Below are 23,758 nucleotides of genomic sequence, written 5' to 3' on the forward strand. Positions count from 1 at the left end.
TAATACTATTTGAACTGAATTGAAAATATATCTGAGTTTTTTCAAATGTAAAATGGAGCTAATATTTGTCTGACATTCCACTTGGGACTGTCTTGTAAAGATTAAAGACGTAATAGTTATAGAATACATCATGGATAAGGAATTATAAAGGAGAATTTGATGTAAAAGGATGTAACCATAAAAAAAATCTATAAATGAATTTTAAAACATGGGCTAGTGAGAACAAGGAATAAATGACAGATAACCTGAATGTTCCATTGATTATTGTAGATCCATTTCCCAGAGTGTCAAGAGAAATTAAGTGTCTGAGAAAGGTTGTTAGCATATTGGTTGTACACCCTGTGATAAATTTTGGGGAAAGAACGGATTAGAATTATACTGAATATGAATAGACAAGCATGGAATGGTTTTTGTCTGCATCACTGGAAGGAAAATACACCTCAATCAGATTGCAGAACTTTATATGTATTTTGAGTCATAATTGTGGAAGCAATTTTGCAAAGTAGTAAGTGAGAAAAAATGAGGTTTTAAAGGGTTTTTTTTTGTTACCTTTTGATCCATTTCTTTCTTTTGTTTCATGATCTCCAGAGGATGTGATCTTTTATTGGGTAATTTTGTATCATTTAGTCAGTCAATAGAAATTAAATACCAATTATGTGTCAGCCACTTTACTAAGCTCTATATTTCTTGTATTAATGTGCTTTGCTTTTTAAAATTTTTACTCATCCTTCCATTTTTATGATCTTTCTTTCTCTTGATTTATCTGCTTGTAAGCTAGGTTTTATATAGGTTTCTCAAACTTTTGACCCTTTGACCTCTCTCTTGTTTGTATTCCTTGACAAACCCCTCTAGATTTTTCTTTGGTCCCTCCCACCTTCAACTGCTACATAGAGCCCCTGGGTCAAATTCAGCTTCCTTGCTTTGGTAGATATGGGGCTTGAATAAACTCCAGAGGAATTAAATGGTTCCATCAGAGCTTAGAATCTCTTTTTCCTTCAGGCCATATGTCTTTTTCTCCTCTATTTTGTAACTCCAGGCATAGCTTGAGTCTTCTGCACTCACCTTCCTTCACTACCTTCCCATTCTTTTTCATGAATGGGCAAAATCAGTGGCTGTTGCTTTTTTGTTGGGTTGAGTCAGCCATGAGAGATTCTTCAAGTTGAACCCTAAGTCACAAGCCTATGAGTTTTCTTTTGTCTACTGCACCTGACCACAGATTGGATAGGAGGAAGGATGAATGACACATAGAATATTTTAGTGATACATTTCCAAGAGTTATTTCTTTTTTTCTAACTTTAGTAAATTTATCTCAGACTCAGCAGTAACTATACTTTATCTAGCATATGATTTACTTTTATGAAGCTTTGGAATTATTACAGTTTAGAAAATGCAGTCACTTTGTTACACTGCTGTATAGATTATATATTTACTTTTATCATTATTTTTATTTTCTAAAGAACTCCAAGACAAACTGAAACTAAATTTGGAAAGGGTTTTTTAAAGGGATAGTGTTGGTAATCAGGGGTGTGAGTCCTGAGAAAATGATTAATAACAATCCAACAAGTAATGTTTTGATTCAACTAGAAAGAGATGTGTCTAAGGAATAGACTGTAGGTTTTGGAGTCAAGAAGGTCAGGATTTAAAGCCTGCCTCTGACACATTGTTGTTATATGGTCCTGCATAAATCATTTAATCCCTCATTGCCCCAGGAGACTTTCTAAGGTCAAACACTTAAAAACCTGCACAATAAGTATCAATCAGCATTGGTAAAATAATAAATTTCTTCTCTGTGAGTATCTTATACCAATTAAATCACACTATCTGTGACTCCAATCTCAAAAGTAGGTAGTTAAGATGGATAAGGGGGGAGGAGAAGGATTGTAATAGCAGAATTGAATGGTATAAAGAAACTAGATGATAATAATAGCTGCTATTTACATGGTAGTACTTTACAAACACTATCCCATTTGATTCTCCCTCCCATCAGCCTTAGAACTTTGTGTTGAAAATAACACACATTTCCTAAGTCTTAGATCTAGGAGGGACCATAGAGAGCATCTAATTCAATGTATTCCTTTTACAGATCTAGTAAACTGAGGCTGTGAGAGATTAAAAGAGACTCTACACTGGGATACCCAGGCAATAATTTTTTAGCCCTATTAAAAAAGTAATACAACTGAGATTCAGAAAGTTAGATAAAATAGCTGAGCTCACATGATTACTAAGGATTCACATCCTGATCTTATTTATCCATTCCTCCTCCTCTTACCCTATAGGGCAAATGCAGCTTTGGTAGAGAAGAAAAGCTGTTTTTCTGGTAGTACTAGAATAACATACCTGAATTTAGAGAATGAATTTTCTTAATTCCCTGGGTTAAAGTATGGATAGCCTACCACAAGGGAACACAGATTTGTCTCTCTTTCATTCTCCTCCCCTTTCATTTGAACCTAATGTATACTGTGATGCCCACAAAATAGCAATGTCAAACAAAGCCATAAATTAAATCAACTTTGTTTTTAACCCTATGTAGCACAGAGGATAGAGTGCTAACTTGGAAATCAGAAAGACCAATGTTAAAATTCCACTTCTGGTTCATTCTGATTTTGTGACTCTGGTCAAGTCATTTGACTTGCATGAACTTCAGCTCCTTCTCTGTGAAAAGAGTCTCTAAAGTCTTAGACTTCTCTAGCTCTTTAATTATATAATCCTTTCATTTTATAAGCAGGTAGGCTGAGGACTAATTTAGAAACAAAAGAGACAACACCAAGTAAAGCAGAAAGCAGGGTCCATGTTCAGCAACAGATTCATAACTAGGGCATCTTTTTTTAAACATTGAATCTGCAGGAATAGTGACAGCCCAACTATAATAATTCATTAGCAGTGCTTTTTATTCCTCATTTGATAATAAGAATATTTTAGATATTCTAAAATCTTAGAACCCTAGAAAACCGAAAAGAAATTCAGGTTCAATCTTGTCTCTGACACTTTCTACCCATGAGATCTTGAGTGAATCATGTCTCTGAGCCTCAGTTTCCCTTGCAGCATAATGGAAGAGGGGGAAAAAAGGGGATGGATTCTAAGGTTTTCCTTAGCTATAAACATATGGTCCTATGAAATACTTAGATCTGACATTTTCAGACCTGAAAATCTTTCTCTTTTATTGAGAGAAATTGTTAGATGAATAAACAGGACAGGTGAGTCTGATTTTCAAGCTTTCCCTACTTGTTGGGGATGGGGTGGAGGGGAGGAGGGGAGAACAGGAGAGTGGGGCATAAAAAAGAATGCAAAGCAGAACCAACAAATCTTACCAAAGTAGTGGGTGAGGAATTTGGCCATGACCCTGTGCATTCCAAGAAAATTAGAAAGACCTATAAAATATTCTTTATTGGGAATCCATACAGTGCTGTTATATTCACCATCTTGGGAAGGGTAATAGAGACGTAGTAGACTGCCCTGTCAGGGAAGGAAAGGAATGTGTTTTTAATAAAAAAATGTTTTAAAGGGGAAGTTGTCTAGAGTCAGTATCAGGTAAGTGTTAAAATAACTGCAGAATATTGCTATTGGGACCAAAGATTATTATGTAATTGAGACTGAAAAAATATGAAAAATGTAAACAAACTTGGAAAGACCCCCAGGAATAATGCAAAGCAGAAAAGCAAACTGGAAGAATGGAGTACATATGTGAGGAAAAGGGTAGAACAAGGGGACAAAATCAATGTGCAGGGGTCTTAGAGGGGATGAAATGAGGTTAACATGTATATGCACTTATCACTGTGTTGAGTGCTTCACAATTATCTCATTTGATGCTTACAACAACACCAATAAGTAAATGTTTGCCTCCTCATTTTACAGGTGAGGAAACAGAACAAACAAGGGTTAAGCAACTTGCCTAAGGTCACACAACTACTAGTGTCTGTTGCTGGATTTGAACTCAGGTCTGTCTTTCTGATTTTAGACCTTGCATTCTTCTATCTACAGGGTACTACCTAACTGCCCCTAATTTATGCATTGGATTTAACTGCTAAGTGTAAACAAATAATTAGCTCTTTATATTAATGTTTAGTTTTAATTAATAAAACATAAAAAAATTCATCATATACCTAAAGGAAACCTAGAATCATGATGTTCAAGCTGGAAAGGAACCTCAAAGGTCATCTAGTTCAATTCCTTCATTTATAAATGAGGAATCTGAGGTTTAGGGCAGTGAAAATACCTTTGCCAAGATCACACAAGTAATAATTAGCAGAGCCAGCATTTGACCTCAAGTTCTCTGACTATAGATTAAATGGTCTTTCCATTTTACTATAGCTGTTCTGGAAATCAATGAACTTGTAAAAGGTCAGTCTGATAGAAGAGTTACAAAGGAAACCTTGAATAATTCACCGACTCTAAGGTCTTACCTTAATAGTGAAGTCAGACATCAAATCTGTGCATCCCACAGGGTAAGATCCTTTTCCTTTAGGGATCTGATGTTTGTCACCAATCACAGCACTCATTAGTTTCTGAGTTTTATGATAACATGCTGAAAAACATGGCAAGCTTATGTCACTTGTCACCAGTTATATACAGCAGTTCATTAACAAGTAAACCATTTAAATATAGTTTGAACCCTTTATATTTCTATCTCCCCCATAGTTAAACCTTTGTAACATTGAGTCCAATAACCTACAAAAAATCAAAGATGACTTATCAAATTCAAAATTTATATATAAACAGTTTCTTCAAACTTCAGGAACATCACTTCTCTCACCTAATCTAATCTTTTCATTGACTTCCTTCAATCTTCCCTTTAATTCCCACCAATGTGGAACTTTACCTCAAACAGATCCTAAAAGATCATTGTTATATTTTCTAAAACCCAAATAAAATCTAAGCTTCTTCTCAAATATATGTTAATGTGTACATATGTGGGTAAATACATGTGTGGACACATACCTAGACACATATGTGCACATGTCATTCATAACCTAGAAGTCTCACACAGGCATACATGCATACACATGCATGCATACAAACATATACATATATATGGATATATGGATATTATATTAAGGGATAAAGAGATATTTGTCAAAGTAAATCCCATTTTTGCCCAAATGTCCTATAGAGAACTAAGTATCTTACAGGATCACAAGGTATTTGATCTATAACTAAAAGGAAGCTCAGAGGTCACTGAATCCTGTCTTTGTAATCAAGACAACAATAAATCCAATCTTAAAAAATATTCCTTAAGGAACTATCATGTCCAAGACATTGGACTCATTGCTTTACCAGCACATTGTGGTTAATTCTGGAGAATTATGCAGGATGAGACACAGATGTAATCTTTGGTAGTTAATCCATTTCTTTTCAGTGGAAAAATATCAATCAACTTCCTCTACACAGGTGAGCAGTTTATGACTCATGCCTTTCTATCTATCTTCTATAAAGAAAGGAATCATTTGGTCAGATCTTTTAACAATGAGTCAAATGGGTGATGCCAGCATCTGGGAATGTCCTCAAATTCAGTTATCTCAAGTCACCTGAACTCTGGCTGTAACCTTCAGCAAAGCTAGGTAAATTCACCCTGGACACATAGTTACAGCCCTGCAGATGAAGTTATGGAATGTATTCTGTCAGGATTTGTCTTAAAACCCTTGGAAAAATTTCACTTGCCTTGTAAGAGAATTGTAATTGTACACTCTATTTAGAATCAAAATAGCTTCCTTCCAGAGAAAATTCAATAGGTGAATAGTCTTCATAACAACATTGTCTTTGGGGCCATATGACTGCTAGATAATCTAGCTGCCTTCTGCTTCTCCCTGTAGTTTGGGGTCCAAAGGGATCAGGTGAGTATGTCCACACAACTCCCAACCTAAATTAAGAATAGCCATGGGGCACCATATTTCATAAACCTCCAGCTTACACATCCTGGTCCAGGGAAGCCTTAGGGAACCAACAGCTGTCAAGGAGTTTTGTTTCTTCAGTGGTCTCCTTCCATTGAGTAAATTATGAGAATACCAAAACTCTCTGACAATGGTCTTGGGAAATATTAGTTCTAGTTAGATCTTTGCATCCTAAGTCTTGAGTGATTTGGGAGAAATCTTCAAGGGAGAGACCCTGGACCTGCCTTGTTGGTATACAGATCCCCAAGTTCTCCATGGCTAGGCCAATTTGGAAGAGGAGTTCCCTCCTTGGGGCTTTAGGCCCAGGGTGAACTGGGGCCAACCAGTGTCCATTTTGCTGTAAGAGGGCCTGAGCAGCCTATGACTGTGTTGCCCCACTGGGCTGTGATAAAAGATGTGCCCTGACACAATAATGCCCAACTGTTACAGTGCTGAAGATACTATTGAGAATAATTTTCAAATCCCTTCAGTCTTTAACTTCATAAACAATTTGCCAGCAATCTTTTCCAAATTTTAGGACTTGCCAAGTAGGTGTTAAACTTAATGTTTAGTTGATTATTCTTTGGTAATCATTTGAGATTTGGTTGGTTGCCTGCTTGGTCATTGCTCTCAAAGAGGATCAAAATGACACCATTGAATTGGGGTAAAGTTACAGTGTGTCCAATTGTGGCTGATCAGACCATTATGAGCTCAGAATGCTCTATCACAGGGCATAATTCAATATGGACATTTGGGGTGGATTCTCTAAATAAGTATATCTTGCATTTATTTTGAATCACTTCAATTCTGCTATGCTCATATGAGCACAGCATCTTCTTTGTTGAGGGCACACAAGGCTGGGCATTCCTGTACTAGTATCTCCCCTGTCAATCAATTCCAAAGTTCTTCAGAGAGATCTTGAGAATATCTGTATATGACTTCTTCTGATCTGCGTATGAGTGTTTGCCTTGTGTGAGTTCTCCATAAAATAGTCTTTTAGGGAAGCATATGTTTGACATTCAAAAATAATGGTTAGTCTATCAGAGTACACTAACTGTAGTAAAGTTTGAATGTTTGCCATTTTACTTCCAGGAAGAACTCAGTGTTTGGTATCTTATTTTGCTTCCTGGTGATCTTCAGAATCTTCATAAGACAATTCAAATTGAAATGATTCAGTTTCTTGGCATGGTGCTAGTAGATTGTCCAGGGCTCACTGGCATACAACAAGAGGTCAGCACAATGGCTTTATAGACCATCAGTTTGGTAGTTAGACTAATATCTCTTTTTTCCCATACTTTCCTTCAGAGCCTCCCAAACACTGGCAATACTTATGTCAACCTCATTGTCAATATGTACATCACTAGAAAGAATACTGCCAATGTAAGTAAACTTAACCACAGTGTTCAAAATATCTCCATTTACTTCAACTAATGATTCTAAGAATGAATAATGTGGTGCTTGTTCAGGAAGAACCTAAATTTTCTTGGTGACAACTCTTAGGCCAAAATTAGGCCAAAATTAGCACAAGAAAATAGATCTATAATTTGTTGCATTTTTGTTCCAGAGACTTCAATGAGGGCACAATCATTTGCAAAGAAAAAATCATGCACCAACACTTCTACCACGTTAGTTTTGGCTAGCCTTTTCAAATTAATTTGCTATGAGTGTGGTACCTGATCTTGATATTGTTTGACCTCATTGAAGGTGGAGGACAACATAGGTAAAAGCATTCTAAAACTCAGGAGAGCCTTGCTTCATTCCATTGGTGATTGGGAAACATAAGAATATTGTTTATTATCCAAGACCCAGGTAAATATGACATCATGAAAATGGTTAGATTGAGAAATGCTGTGTACAGATGTCTGTTCTGCTCCTGGCATTTCTCCTGTAGCTGTCAGGCAGCAAATACCATATTGACTGTTCTTTGACCCTTTCTGAAGCCACACTGGTTTCAGATACGGGATCATCTTCCAGATGAAGAATCAGCCTTCAGAAAGATGATTCTGTCAAGAATTTTGTCATCAATAACTGAGTGAGAGATATGCCCCATATTTATCCCAGGTCAAACTATTTCTTTTACCTTTATAGAGATAGACAATGGAGATATCCTTGAACTCTTGGGGGATAATCTCTTCTTGCAGTATATACCAGAAAGTTTTCAGTTTTTGTTTGAGCAATGAATCCTCCATTTTGGAAATCTCAACTGGAATAGAATCAATCCTAGTTGCTTTGCCACAAGAGAGAAGTGTAATGGTATTCAAAATGTTTTCTTCAGTTGAAACTTTGACTAGAGGGACTGACTTCATCCTGAGGTAAACAGTCACTGACTTCAGTATTGATTATGGTTTGTTGAGAACATTATGTAAATTCATCTCTTCAGGATCATGTCCTTATCACTAATTACTGTGACTCCATCAGCATTGAGTAGTTGACACCCACCATATGTCTTTAACCCATTAATAGACTTCAGGGCATCATAAAAGTACTTTGGATTGTTACTATAAGCATAAAACGAATTTCATCAGGCTTCTTACTGAACCAAAAATCCTGCATCTCTCTAAGCTTCACTTACATTTAACTTCTGATGCTTTCTTAGAGAATGATGAACTATCATGCTAGTAAAACCAATGGATTTATAACATATAGCAAAAAGGATATATATAGGAATAGATTAAGATCTGAAGCATTATTAAAAAAGAATGGACCTAAAGAGAAGGAATCTTTTTAAAATTTTCAGTCCAGAATGAGGGTTTATAAAAATCATTTTCTATTTTCTGCATTATTTAGTGAACTTAGATAAAAAGCAAACAAACAATGAAATTTTAGTATTTTTTTTCTTTTTTGTTTTGTTCCAGACCTGTGATCTTATTTAGACAACTCCTGGTATGGGAAATAACAACTAGCATAACCATTCCAAATTTTATAGTTTGTCCATTATTTTCATTTTTTTAAATTTTATGTTTTATTGGCACCTTCTCTTTTCATATTCATGGAGATAGAGTTTTAGAGACGGAAAAGACCTCAGAGGTCCAACTAGTCTAAACCCTTCAATTTCTAGATGAGGAAACTAAAATACATCTAGGTCCCAAAGAAACTAATTAAAAAAACAATTTGAATGACTCAAAACCTTTCTTCTGTACTACATTCCTCTATTTGAATTCTTATTTTATTTTATCATGAGGAAAGAGAATATAATGTAGTCTTAGAGTTACATAGGACAATGAGTGGTTACATCCTTCAAGATCAAATGATTAGCATGTCAAAGGCAGGATGAGAGTCTAAGGTCTTCTCAACTCTAAATTCAACATTCTATCTATTAGGCCAGACTGTCTCATAATAATATTCTCAAAAAATTATGAGATGCCTATTTATTCCATATATGTCATAATTTCTTGGGTTGGTTAACCCATTATCTGTCATGAAAAATACCTTCTTTATTCTATTCTTTTATTCCTCCCTATCAGTTAATGCACCATTTGTTGTTCAATTGTGCCCAACTCTTCATGACTCCATGGACCATAGCATCCAGGCCCTTCTATTCTCTGTTATCTCTCAAAGTTTGTCAAAACTAATATTCATTGTTTACTCAACACTATCTATTCATTGAATCTTCTGTCATTCCCTTCTCCTTTTGCTTTCAATCTTTTCTCAACATCAGGATCTTTTCCAAAGGGTCCTGTCTTCTTATGAGGTCAAAGTATTTGAATTTTAATTTCACTATTTGTCCTGTCAATGAGTGTAATTTCCTAGTTGTCCAAGGTACTCTCAAAAATCTTCTCCAGAATCACAATTCAAAACATTGATTTTGTAGCACTCAATTTTCATTATAATTCAACTCATATATTGCTACTGGGAAAAAAACAACATAGCTTTGTCTATGCAGACCTTTGCCAGAAAGGTGATGCCTCAGATTTTTTTGGTTCTGATTTGTCAGACTTCCTTCCAAGGAGTACCTTTCTTCTAATTTCCTGGCTGTTGACACTATCTGCAGTGATCCTTGAGTCCAAGAACATAAAATAATGACACTTCTTCCATTTTTTCTCTCTATATTTGCCAAGAAATGAAGTGACCAATTGCAAAGATCTTAGTTTGTTGTTGGTGGTGTTGTCTTATATTAGCCAGTTTTTTCACTCTCCTCTTTCATTTTCATCAAGAAATTGTTTTACTTCTTTTCATCAACATTTATCATTTTCCTTTGTTGTCATGTTAGCTAATCTGAAAGATGTGAAATAGTACTTCAGAATTATTTTAATTTGCTTTTCTCTAAACAAGTGATTTTAAGAGCACTTCTTCATATGCCTATAGTTAACTTTTATTTCTCCATCTGAAAACTGACTGTTCATATCCTTTGATCATATATCAATTGGGGGATGACTTAAATTTTTATGACTTGACTCAGGTCTCTATGTATTTGAGAAAGGAAGCATTTATCACAGACATTTACTGCAAAAATTGCTTCCCAACTTTCTTCTTTCCTTCTAATCTTAGTTGCATTGGTTTTGCTTGTGCAAAATCTTTTTATTTTAATATAGTCAAAATCATCTATTTTACATTTCATAATGATTTCTATCTCTTGTTTTGTCATGAATTCTTCCCTTCCTCATAGATCTGATAAACTACTCCTTGCTCTTCTAATTCACTTTTGGTGTCACCCTTTATGTCTAAATGTTGACCTTCTTAGCTTATAGTTTGAAAGGTTGGTCTATACCTACTTTGTGTCTTACTGTTTTCCAGCTTTCCCAGCAGTTTTTGTCAAACAGTGAATTCTTATCCCAAAGAATGGGATCTTATTGTCTATTAAACACTAGGTTCTTAGGGTCATTAACTACATTCTCTTCTATAACTAATCTATTTCTTTAATCCACTACTGTATTTCTTTGCATCTGATAGTTTTGGTGATTACTGCTTTATAATATAATTTGAGATCTGATGTTGATAGACCACTTTTCTTTGTATTGTTTTTTCTCCAAAAGTCTATTGTATGGGGTGGCTAGGTGGTGCAGTGGATAGAGTACTGGCCCTGAAGTCAGGAGTATCTAAGTTCAAATCCAGCCTCAGACACTTAATAATTACCTAGCTGTGTGGTCTTGGGCAAGCCACTTAACCCCATTGCCTTGGAAAAACCTAAAAAAAAGTCTATTCTATCTAACTTCTCTAATATTCTATTCATCTCCTTGTATTCTTTTTTGTTTGTTTGTTTTTAATTGGATTTATTAAGTTCTGATTGGGGCAGTTGAGGTTCCCTACTAGTATAATTTTGCTGTCTTTTTTGTTTTTGTAACTAACTTCTTCTTTAAAAATTTGAATATTATCCCACTTGGTCGTGTTTGGTGTTGATATTACTTCTTTGTCTATGGTACCTTTTAGCAAGATGTAATTTCCTTATCTCTTATTATGGTCTATTTTTGTTTTTTTTTTGTATCTGTGATTTTGATAATTACTACTTTATAATATAGTTTGAGATCTGGTATCGTTTGACCACCTTTCTTTGTGTTGTTTTTCTCCAAAGGTCTATCCTATCTAACTTTTCTAATATTCTATTCATCTCCTTGGATTCTTTCTTGTTTGAATTCTCTCTCAGCTTTGGCTGAAATCAGGATTGCTATTCCTGCTTTTTTTTTTAACCTCACCTGAAGCATAATAGACACTGCTCCAGTCTGTTTACTCTGTATGTCTTCCTACTCCAAATATGTTTCTTGTAAACAAAATATAGAATTCTTGTTTTTGAGTCACTCTGTTATCTGCTTCTGATTTATTGGATAGTTCACCCCATTCACAGTTATGATTTCTAACTATATTTTCCCACCATCCAATTTTTCCTTTGATTTTATTTTGGAATCTCTTTCTTGAGGTGATAGGTGTATTTTTTAATGCCTATTTTATCTTCTGGTTCCAGGGTGTCAAGACAATTTTACAATAATTTCTTAAAAGATGCTCTCCATGTCCTCATTTTGATTATGGCTTTCAGGTAGTTCTCTTGAATCTATTTTCCAGATTAGATGTTTTCCCATGAGTCAGTTTATATTTTCTTTTTATTATTCCTTGAAATTTGTTTGATTGATTTTTGATATCTCATAGAGCATGTTTCCACTTAATCAATTCTAACTTTTAAGAAGTTGTTTTCCTTGACTTGCTTTGTATTTCTCTTTTTCATTTGGCCATTTCTACTTTTTAAGCTCTTGTTTTCCTTTTCCAAGATATTTACTCTATTTTAATAATTATCTTAAGTCACTTTCATTTCTTCAATTTTTTTTTCCTGTTTCTCTCTTAAATGATTTTAAGCTCCTTTTTGAGTTTTTTCAAGGGTTCTTTATAACTTTGAAATCATTTCCTATTTTTGTTTGGCACTTTGTGCATAGCTGTTTTGACTTTGTTTTCCTTTTCTGGGTTTGTGTCTTGATCTCTGTCACCATTTTAACTTTTCTATGGTTACATTCTTTCTGTGATGCTATTGTTTTTTGACTTTTCCCCTTTCTTTTAAATTTAAGCTTTACTCCCTGAGAAGAAGAGGCATTATCCTCCGGCTTCTTGTGCTGGGGCTGCAGACCCTGGCTATTTACCTGGTGTTGCCTTGAGTTTCACAGGGGGTCTCTCATGTCTGACACTCCACTGAGGGGATGGAACTGCCAGAGGCAATAAGGTGCTTGCCAAGTGTTGAGCCAGGGTCCTAGTGCTGGTGTCTGGCATGTGCTGAGGCCCTGGGGTTACATTGAAGTGCGTACTATTTTGAACACTGAAGGCTCCCTGCTTGCCCAGGGATAGGTTTAAGCATGTGGAGGTTCTTGAAAATGCTGTCTGCCCATTTCCCTGGTTAGATTGAGGCATGTGGATCCCAGAGTTGGTGCTTATCTGTTCTACTACATTGGGGCTCAGGATCTACTGATGGTTTGCCATGGAGAGTTTGCTGGGACCCTCCCTGTCCTGGACTGTGCTCCCCTTTTACCAAAGTAAGATGGTCCTTTCCTGCCAATTTCCTAAGGTTTTTGGAATAAAAGATTGTTTCAACCCTTTTTTTTGCTAGTTCTGCTATTCCAAGATTTATCTGGGGGTGCTATTCTAAGGTTTTTTGAGGATGAATAGAAAAATATTATAATATTTTTACTGCTTACTCTGCTATCTTAGCATCCAGGAATCCCTCTTCTTTAGAAAACATTTTCCTGCTGCCTACTACACAATATTTTGAATTTCTGTCCAGAATTTTTCAGTCATTCTATCTATCAAATCTAATCCCTTAAATCCATTCAACAACACATCATAGTATGAAATATTTAAGTTGTACCTATATAGTTTGATAATTTTCTCCTGTTTTGTTCAATTTCAATAAATACATATTTCCTTTTATAGTATTTAGTGTCCCAAGGAACTTAAGAGTTCATAAAGTATAATGGTCTTATCATTTTGTAGAAGAAACAGATTAAGAAATATATAGATAGTAAGTAGTAGATATCAAAATGGTACCTTGGTCCTCTAAATTTACCTATGTAGAATACTTACCACTTACCATTACCACATTCTCTTTGAAAATGACAAGTTATTAAGAGCAATTTTCAAATCATTTTAGTACTTTTAGACATTTAAGTGACATTGAGCACTGGATTTGCAATTGTTATAAACCTAAGTGCAAATTCTATCCATATGACCCTAAGCAACTCACTTAACCACTATGAGACTGTTTCCTCCTCTGCAAAAATGGGAACAATAATAGAATATACCCCACAGACTTGTGAGGACCAAATGAGATAATGGATATAAATTGCTTTTACAAGTATAGCTATTGTTATTTTAGTTTATAAGCTATTTGCCTGTTATATTTTCCAAATTTTAAAATTGTTCATTATTTTTTATTTTATTACTTAATGTTGTGTTGATACCCTTCATCTTTGTTATGTTTCATTTTTCTTTCTTTTAAAAGAGGAAGAAGCATGAAAGCACGCCACCATAAAAGACTAACAAGGTTCCAAGAGAAGATGGAGTCTCATAAAAAGTAAATGATAATAAATTTTGTTTTTAGCTTTTGACCCATAGTCACAGAGTAGATGTAGATCATAGTTAATCTTTTTTATGTATTATTTTCCCACATTAGGAACTCCAGTAGAGTAGTTCTTGTTTACAAAGCATGTGAATTAGCATAAAGCTGTAACCATTCAGGAGCAAACCTGGGCAGCTCTAAATACTCCATTGTCTTTCTTGGAATCTTGGGTGGAGGCAGCATTGCAACACCTCCTTCACCTGAACCAAACATATTAGGAGATAACATGCAGAAATTTATGAGTCAAGGTTGGAAGGGCCCATGGAGATGAGATAAGCCCTTGGCAACTTTCCTTGACAACAAAGGCCCTTCAGTTGTGAAAACTGGGCCTTTCTGCCTATAGATACCTGTCTGATCAATCCTATTATGATGTCTCCAGACACTCCCCTGTCTAGTTCCTTATCTCTCCCTTGCTCCCCAACCCATCCCTCTTCCACCCCCATAGCAAAGTAGAAAGAAGACAAATTCATCCTTTTCCTAGTTGTCAAAGATCCTCTTGAGCAGCAAAACTATTTTACATGTAAAACATACTGGATTTGGCATCAGAGGAGCTGCAATTAAATCTCTCATCCTTGCTTCTTTCTATTTATGTGGCCTCAGGCAAGTTAAGACTTCTCTGAACTTCAGTTTCCTAACCTAAAAAAATGAAGGGGATGGATCTTGATGACAGCACTAAATAGGTGCCTATGATTTATCCATTCATTTGCTAAGTAGGAAAAAAAAAATCTTACTTGTCTATACCCTCCTCCCTCTGATCTCCCAAGTAAAGACAGTCTTTTAAAACCCTGTATACATTCAATAAGACCAATCAACAGGTATCATTAAGTTCCTTAAATGTGGCTGACCCCATCTTGAGTGCTGAGGGTATAAATACAAAGATTTTCCTCCTTTTATCTGGAAAAACAACAAAATCCCTAACTGTTCCTCCTTATAACCAAAAAAAAAAGTTTTGGAAACAATGGAATAGAAGACTAGAAGATAGGAGAGATATAGAGAGAAGAACTTGCAAAAGGAGAGCTTGCAAAAATTCCAATTCAACTTCTATTTATCCAGACTTCCCTTTGGTCCTTTCCTAACACCAGACTGTCTCCTTAGAGACAGTACAGAGATTCAGGGCAAAATTTAGACCACCTAAGTGGATAATGGGTTGTTTTTGTTTTTTTAGGATTGATGTCCCAGCATCTTTGGAGGGAGACACTTTTATTCCAGGAATTTACAGATTAGAGGGTTAAGAAATGAAGGGATTAGAGACCATCTCTAGTTCAGAGATTCTTAATCTGAGGTCCAAAGATTCCCCTAAAGGAATGATTCAGGGCTACATAAACTTTGAAAAGGAAAAGTACATCATTATATCAATGTTAACTTTATAATCCTATGTACAGCATATCCGAAAAATCATAGTGTAGTTTTAAGCAACTATAAAGCTAGTATTTATAGAGTGTCCAAGATGTCTTGATGAAAGGTTAATACTCTGAATTTTATTTATTTTTATTTATACCTCATGGTTTATTTTATGCATTTAAATACATACTGAGAAGGGGTTCATAGGTTTCAGCAGGCCACCAAGAGCATCCATGACTCAAAACTGATGTTTCAATGCCTCCATTTTATAAAAATTCTATTTTTAATGACATGAGAAGTAAAGAAGATTGAGGAAAATTTCTTTAAAGTAGCTCAGTGGGGTAGCTAGGTGGCACAGTGGATAGAGCATCGGCCCTGGAGTGAGGAGGACCTGAGTTCAAATCCAACCCCAAACACTTAATAAATACCCAGCTGTGTGAACCCCACTGCCTTGCAAAAAACAAAAACAACAAAAAAATAATACAGTAGCTCAGCAAAACCATTTGGAAGTAAAAAGGTTCCAGAGTTAGAGGCCCTGGACTTCATCTCTTGATCTTTATGTCATTTAACTTTTGTGGGCCATCTGAAAAACTGAGAGAGTTGGATTCTCTTCAATGAATGAAAAGGTCACTTATTAAACACATCTCATGTGCCAAGAATTGTCTTCTGAATGGAGGACAGTAATAGAAAGGGAAAAAAATGAGAAGGTTCTTCTCTTATAGAAATGATATTACAGGGGCATAAAATGCATATAAAAAATTTCAACTTCAGATAAATGGAAAAACTGGAAATGAGAAGGGGATAGAAGCTGATCAGCTGACAAGGACCACAGATCAGTAAGGTACACCTGAGAATCAAATGACAATGATATATCAAGTTCCATAGATTTAGAGATTGTGATCAATTGAGTCAGTATGTAACACTCTACACCCCTGGTCCCCAACTTCTGCAAAGAAAGAAGGGAGGTGTGTGTTTCTTAATTCTTCCTCCAAAGCAGAGGAAACTTCAAGCTTCAGAGGTGAAGTGAACTGTCCAATGTTATGAATATAGTTAAGTGATGCATTTCAAACTGACTCATACTTGAGTCCTTAACAGCCTCTAAAGCTGCTCAATGAATATGCTTCTTACCTGTTGATTTTATAAGCTTAACTGGATCTAAGTTTGGCCAGGCAAGGGAATGGACCTGCACCAAACAACTGCAGAGACTGAAAATCACAAGCAGTTTGTATGGTGTCATCTTGGATTCTCAGCAGTCTTTTAGTTTAACCTTTGTCAAAAATAATAATGAAAATTAAAAAAAGCATATATACAAAATAACTCTTAAAAGATAAAAAGAGATACTAATGGCTTTGTTTTACTCATTAAGGGCAATAAAGACTTCAGTTCTTCTTGAGGCTAAATCCAACACTCAATCCATTGTATCATGGTAAGTAAGTCCTTCTTTTTGGATTCTGTGTCTGACATCTTCCAAGATACAGATGAATATGACAGGTGAGTGTGCCTTCTTGTTTTATACTGCAATTGATAACAAAACTTGGCAGATTAATGAGCAAAATTATATCCATGGATATATTTGTCATAGATTCATTATTTTTAATGTACACATGGGAAGCATCTTTTTGAGATGAAAGGGGGAGTAGGAGGATATCTTTATTTTCCCCAGCAGTGTAAAGTTGCATTATCAAATGAACTTTTAAAAAAATCAATATGGGGCAGCTAGGGGTGACACAGTGGATAGAGCACCGGCCCTGGAGTCAGGAGTACCTGAGTTCAAATCTGACCTCAGACACTTAATAATTACCTAGCTGTGTGGCCTTGGGCAAGCCACTTTAATCCCATTGTCTTGCAAAAAAAAACCCTAAAAAAAATCAATATGTGATAGACCCAAAGAGATTTTCTATATTCTTTACCTCTGTCACTTTTTGGCTATTCATTGTTCTGCTGTTCAATGGTGTCCAATTCTTATGACTCTCATGGACCATAGCATGTCAGATCCTTCTATCCTATCACTTGAAGTCTAAGTTCATATTCATTTTTCCATTATATTATCTATCCATCTCATCCTGTTATTACCCTTTCCTGTTGCCTTCAATCTTTTCCAACATCAGGGTCTTTTCCAAAGAATTCCATCTTTTCATTAGTTAAGCTTCAGTTTCAATATTTGTGTTTTTACTGAGTAGCCTGAATGTTTTTTATTGTTTAATGATTTGAGCTCCAAGATATCAAAAGTCTTCTCCAACATCACAAATCAAAAGCATAGATTCTGCAAATGCTCACTTTTAGGAAAAAGAGATAAACACACACACACACACACACACACACACACACAGATACACACAAACTTAACCAGGGATATATTTAAAGTGTTAAAGGTTACATCCTGACCATCTTAGCAATTCAAACCAATTTCCTACATCTCTACTTACAGTCCTGTATATTGAGAATTGAAGCTCCAAATAAAGAGCTTCAGTCTTTAAATACTCAATCATATTCTCTTTGATAAATTTAGTAGTATAGGAAAGTGAATTCATGTATTCTAGAAAAATTTTTCAGCAAAAGGTATGTTTTTGTTTTTGTTAATACCCAATTAACTCAGATGGCTACATTTCCCATTTTCTAAGCATTTCACATAAAAAGAAATTGCAGCTGGAAAAGGGAATAGTTCTTCCTTATAGTTGAAACTTTGTCCTTAAAAATAAGTTGTTTTAAAAGGATAAAGGGGAAATATTATGGGAATCAAAGAATACACAGAGCATAAAATTAAAGAGAAATCAAGTTTCTGGAAATTTTTCATACCAACAATACCATGCCTTGTTCTCTAAGAGCTGCATTTGTCCAAGCTAAGTAACTCAAAAGCTATTCACAGAATCTGATCCTGGTCCAATAGAATTAACACACCAGAGCACTTTTCTTTAAAAGAAAAAAAAAAGGAACTCACTTGCTGGAATTATGGGAATCTGAATGGCTAAGAGTCTTTCACAGTGAATTGATTGACTAAAGCTAATCAGAATTATAGTCATTCTTCTTGATGACCTCTCTTGACTACTTACAGAGGTCACAGATTGTTAGGAAGTCTTACTTCTGCCATTGTGGTACAGAAAGAAGAGAAAGACAGAGGAAAACACTAAAAAGAAAAGACCATTTAAAAACATGTAACAAAACCAAACTTAATTTTGAGAAAAACAATTCAAAGGGAAAACATTACATTTTTCATAGTGCCTTGATAATCTTTAATTCACTGCTATATGATATTATAGCTATGCTATGTATAGCCTTTTGCTGGTTTGAAGAACTCCCTGGTGTTGAAATTTCCTCTCCAGTGACTATCAGCAACTCTTACAAAACCAGAGAGTTAGTTGGGAGCAACTCTTGAAAAGTTAAGCAACTTACTTGTGGTCACATGGTTCTCATATGGTCTTTTAGTTTCTAGCATGAAGAGTCTAAATAATGGGCCTCTGACCACAGGATTTTGGTCATTTGCAAGAATGATAAGGCAGTGTTGAGAAAAGGTTCAGTCTCCACAACATTGCTGTTTTTCTGACTTAGAGGGCATGACCAAAGTTACTGACATCATTGACTATTCTCCCTTAATTCATGGCATTGCTGGAAACAAAGGGGAATAATTAGAAGGGTAATAGTTTATAGAAGAAACTTTAATATTAACAATTTTAATAATTGATAATATATTGCTAATGATTGCTAATTATTACTCATATAATATATACACAAAGTGATATATGAGGATCCAATGTATACACTGGATGAATATGTAAACACACATGAACATGAACTTTAGTAGTATATACATATATATATTACCCTAGTTAGTATACTAATAGTATACTAATTCATACATCACATACATATACATACACATACACATGTGTGTGTATATACTATTACCAGGACCAGAAATTGAATTAATGTATTTTGGATATATTTTTCATCAAACATATATGAAGTAATAAGAGCTATTAAAATTTACTTAGCTCAATTAACTACAATATCTCAAGCATTTCAATATACACATTATATTCATACAAATACACATACATAAATATATGATGCGGGGCAGCTAAGTGGCATAGTGGATAGAGCACTGGCCCTTTAGTCAAGAGTACATGAGTTCAAATCTGGCCTCAGACACTTAATAATTACCTAGCTGTGTGGCCTTGGGCAAGCCACTTAACCTCATTGCCATGCCAAAAAAACCTAAATAAATGAATAATAAATATATGCTGCTTTAAATTTATATATATATATATATATATATATATATATAATTTAATCTCACAAAAATTCTATAGGTATTATTAATTTCATTTCTTTTTTACAGATAAGGAAATTGGGGCCAACAGAGGTTAAGTGATTTGTCCATGGTCATAAAAAATACTAAGTTTCTGAGAAAGGATTTGAATCCATGTCTTCCTGACTCATTGTTGAGGGGAATTGCTTGCTATTTGGGGACAATGCTATCGACAAAGATACTCTTTATGCTTTTTCAGATATGGTATATCAAACCTCATTATTGCAACAATGCTGTAAGACCAATTGGGAAAGTTGTCTTGTGATCCCTGCTACTTTCTCCACCCCACCCCACCCCACCTCCAACAAAGTAGGAAAGGTGAGTAAGATGAATATTGCTATCAACTGACTTACACTAGGAAAACCAGAATTGGAACCCAGATCAGCAATTAGTTCAATCTTTTCCTTCACATTAAAGGCTTTTACTTTAGCCTTGAGAATGGTCCATTAGTACTCTCTACCAAACTATTCATCTTCCCCTGCAATGCATCTATTGTCCATAATCTATGTAGTGGTTAGGTAGAAAAATGTTGGTCCTCCTAGTACTCACGGCAATCTCCCCGTAACCAACTCCATTTGCTTTAGCAGGCAAATGTTTACAGGCACCAAACATACAGATAACAGCTATGTGAAGCAAAAGTATAATATTTCTGGATGCCATAGAGAACACTGACTAGACCTGTTCTATCAGCAGTAGCATGAAAGAAGGACTTCCTGAATTGGATGTATTTTGATAAGAGGTTTTACCCATCATGAATTACAGTGAAAAAAGGGATAGCTTTGACCAGATATCTAAAGGAATCTTCAAGCAATCTACAAGGTATCACTGCTGACAGTGGTTTCATGTGGATCATTAGGGCTGAAGAATTCACCTAATACCTATGATTCAGATCCATGATTTTTCTGATATTTAAGTTAACTTGGAGCTCATGAAGTAGATGGAATTTACCTTAAGCCTCCTCTCCTCCAAATAGATTATCCCAGCAGATACTTGACACTTGCCTTTATTCATTTCAGTTCATTACTCAGACTTGCCTTTTATACATTTCTTGGTCATACTCCCCTCATGAGTCCCATCCTACTTTCTAAAGAGACAAATGCATACTCTGATAAATTCAGCTAGGCCATTAATGATAACTATATTAAAAAGATCTCCCTTTTCTTCCATATAAATTTCTGTTCTCCTATAACATGGGCATTCTAGAGTGGCAATGCCTTAACTCTAAAAAAAGTGAAATTATTTTTTTTCCTATTTGTAGCTTCAAGTATGACCCATGATAGGGGGTTGAATAAACTTGATTGCTCAAAATGGCTTTGATGGTGAGTTATGTTTGTAATCAGGAGCAATGTATGGAAGTTGTTGCGGAATTGCTTCCTAATTGGGGAGAAGCTTCTTAATCATAAGATATATCTAAAAGTGGAATAGGCTGCCTAAAAAGGTGGTGAGTTCTACTTCCCTTAGAAATTTTCAAGTAGGCTAGATGACAATTTGCCCTAGATATGATAGTGAGATTTAGACTAAAAGGCTGCTGAGGTCCCTTCCTTATTCTCAAATTCTGTGAGTCTGTGAATTTCAAAATCCCTTATCTCAATCAATCATTTCAGGCATTTGGATACCAAGAGGCAAAAGATAGTCCCTTCCCTCAAGGAGCTCAAAATCTAATAGGGGAGACCACATGCAAAGACACATATACAAAGCAAGTTGCATATAGGATAATGTATTGTTGTTCAATTGTGTCCAACTCTATATGATTTCATGAACTTTGCCCCTTAGAATCTCCTTAGTAAAAATACTGGAGTGTTTTGACATTTCCTTCTCCAGTTTTATAGATGAGAAACTGAACCAAAAAGGGATTAGGTGAGTGAGTAGTCCAGGGTTACACAGGGAAAGTATCTGAGGCCAGATTTGAACTCAGATCTTGGTGACTCTAGGCCTAGTGCTTTTATCCACTTTACTGCACCCCCAACATTAGCCCCAAAAAGTTAAGAAATAATTAAAACAGGGAAAACATGGAATTAAAGAGAGGCTGGGAAGGCTTCCTATAGAAAGTGAGGCTTTACTTGGACATTAATCATTAATGTACTATTGATGTTGTGAATTGATCCTGTCTTTCTGGAGAGTAATTTGTAACTATGTCCGAAGAGTAATAAAACTGCATTCCCTTTGATTCAGCAATACCACTACTGGGGCTGTATCCCAAAGATCATAAAAAAGGTGGAAAAACCTACATGTATAAAAATATTTACAGCAGCTCTTTTTTGAGTGGAAAGAATTGGAAACTGAGGGGGATATTCATTAATTAGGGAATGACTGAACAAATTATGGTATGTGAATATAATAGAATATTATTGCTCTACAAAAAACCCTGAGCAGACAGATTTCAGAAAAACCTGGAAAACTTTACATGAATTGATGCTGAGTAAATTGAGCAGAACAGAAGAACATTGTACACATTAAGAACAACACTGTATGATAATCAACTATGAAGAACTTAGCTCCTCTCAGCAGTTCAGTGAACAAAGACAATTTTATCCATATCCAGAGGAAAAAATAAATAAATTTTTGAGTCTGAATGTAGACTAAAACATACTAATTTACTTTTTAAAAGTTTAATTGTTCTCTTTTTTTCCCTTTAGTGTTGATTCTTCTATCACAATATGACTAATATGGAACTATGTAAAACATGATTGTACACATATAAACTCTATTAGATTACTTACTGTCATGGGCAGGGAGAAGGCAGAGATGGTGAAAAAAATGTGGAGCTCAAAAGCTTACAAAAAGATGAATACTGAAAACTCTGTGGGTAATTGAAAAAGCAAAGTAAAATAACATTCAAAAAAAAAGAAAGTTGAGTTTTAGCTGAGACTTAAAGAAAATCATGGAGATAGTAGATGATTCTACTTGCATTCTGAAAAGAGGCACCACCCACCTTAAGATGAAAGCATCATTTCTACTGTTATGAATTTGAAGAAAGGTAAAAATTTCTTCAACAACATTTGTAAAACACCTACTCTATGCAAACACTGAAACATTGATTTAAAAAGTATAACTGTCTTTGCCTTCAAGAAACTTACACATATTGGAGTGACAAAAATAAAAATGGAGCGATGGGCTAAGGGCAAGAGAGACTCAAAGAGTTGTGAGAAACATTTCTCAAATCAAACTTCAAGTCACAAATGTATGTATGCCTTGTTCAAATTACCTAACCCCTCTGAACTTTTTCTCACCTGTTAAAAAAAAGGGACTGGAGGCAGTTCAATACAGTAAATTTGGAGCCAGGAAACTTAAATTCTAATCCTGATTCTGTGGAATCTTGGGCAAGTTACTTAACAGTACTGGTCTCTATTTCTTTTTCTATAAAAATGAGAGGATTGGAATAGTTGACCTTTGAGGTCCTTTCCAGTTCTAAATCTATGATCTATAAACAGAAGAACATTAGGATCCCTGCCCTCCTATAATTCACTGTCCACTACTAAACTAAGCTTTTTTTTTATAAGCTTTAAGAATGGGTTCAGTGATAAATTGTTGAGGAATTAACTTTAGATTAGATTGAGATCTCCGAATAACCCTTAGGTTTTCTGGTTCCATTTAGATAGTTACATGTGTTGTTTCTCTCTAGTAGAAGAGAGCAGAGACAATATTCAACTTAATTTCATATCTTTTAGCACCCTGCATAGAATTTTGAGCCATACATATAACAAGTTATTAAAAATTATTTGTTGTATTGAATTCATTGACTCTTTGATTTTAGTTATTTATAGAATGGAAGTTAAATTATCATACATTCATTCCAAAACATGCCTGACATCAGCAAAGCAGTTAAGGCAGGAGAGAATTCTGGAAAGATGGAGGAATAGAAAATTCCAAGATCTTCAGATTTCTCACTAACAAATCAACAAAACACCCTCAGAGTAAAGTAGACTGACAAAAAGAAACAAAAGTTGCAGCAGAAGAATATTGCTTTTGGGACAACCAGAGAAGATACAATGTTCCTTCTGGAACAACCAGGGAAAGGTTCAAAGAGATGTCTGGGACAAAGGTTCCACTGCCTAAATGAAGTGCAAATACCTCTAGTCTAGCTACCTGAAACAGCAAAAAGTGAGTCCTAGGGGCAGCTGGGTTGGGAGGTAGCCTCCACCTCTACCATATGAATTTTTACCTCCCAGAAGTGTGGGGAGTTGGGGCATCTGAGCAGTGGAAGAGAACTTCTGCTGA

General features: G+C 35.3%; 1 protein-coding gene across 13 annotated transcripts in view; it reads right to left on the bottom strand.

The window, feature by feature from the left end:
- Positions 1 to 23,758, bottom strand: part of PLA2G7 (phospholipase A2 group VII) — a 65,167-nt gene that overhangs the window by 19,588 nt on the left and 21,821 nt on the right. For 3 of the 13 annotated variants that reach the window (XM_074237112.1, XM_074237117.1, XM_074237115.1), the window contains 3 exons: positions 16,363 to 16,501; positions 4,401 to 4,522; positions 3,309 to 3,453 (listed from right to left, as the gene is read on the bottom strand). In XM_074237112.1, coding sequence (XP_074093213.1) covers positions 3,309 to 3,453; positions 4,401 to 4,522; positions 16,363 to 16,471 — 376 coding nt within the window. In that variant the 5' untranslated portion in view covers positions 16,472 to 16,501. Of the gene's footprint in view, positions 1 to 3,308; positions 3,454 to 4,400; positions 4,523 to 5,655; positions 14,281 to 16,362; positions 16,502 to 16,592; positions 16,750 to 18,624; positions 18,838 to 22,260; positions 22,341 to 23,758 lie in introns of those variants that run through there. The other 10 variants (XM_074237110.1, XM_074237121.1, XM_074237118.1 and 7 more) reach the window with 8 other exon arrangements.

Source organism: Macrotis lagotis, chromosome 5 (genome assembly GCF_037893015.1).
Source record: "Macrotis lagotis isolate mMagLag1 chromosome 5, bilby.v1.9.chrom.fasta, whole genome shotgun sequence".
NCBI classification, from domain to species: domain Eukaryota; kingdom Metazoa; phylum Chordata; class Mammalia; order Peramelemorphia; family Peramelidae; genus Macrotis; species Macrotis lagotis.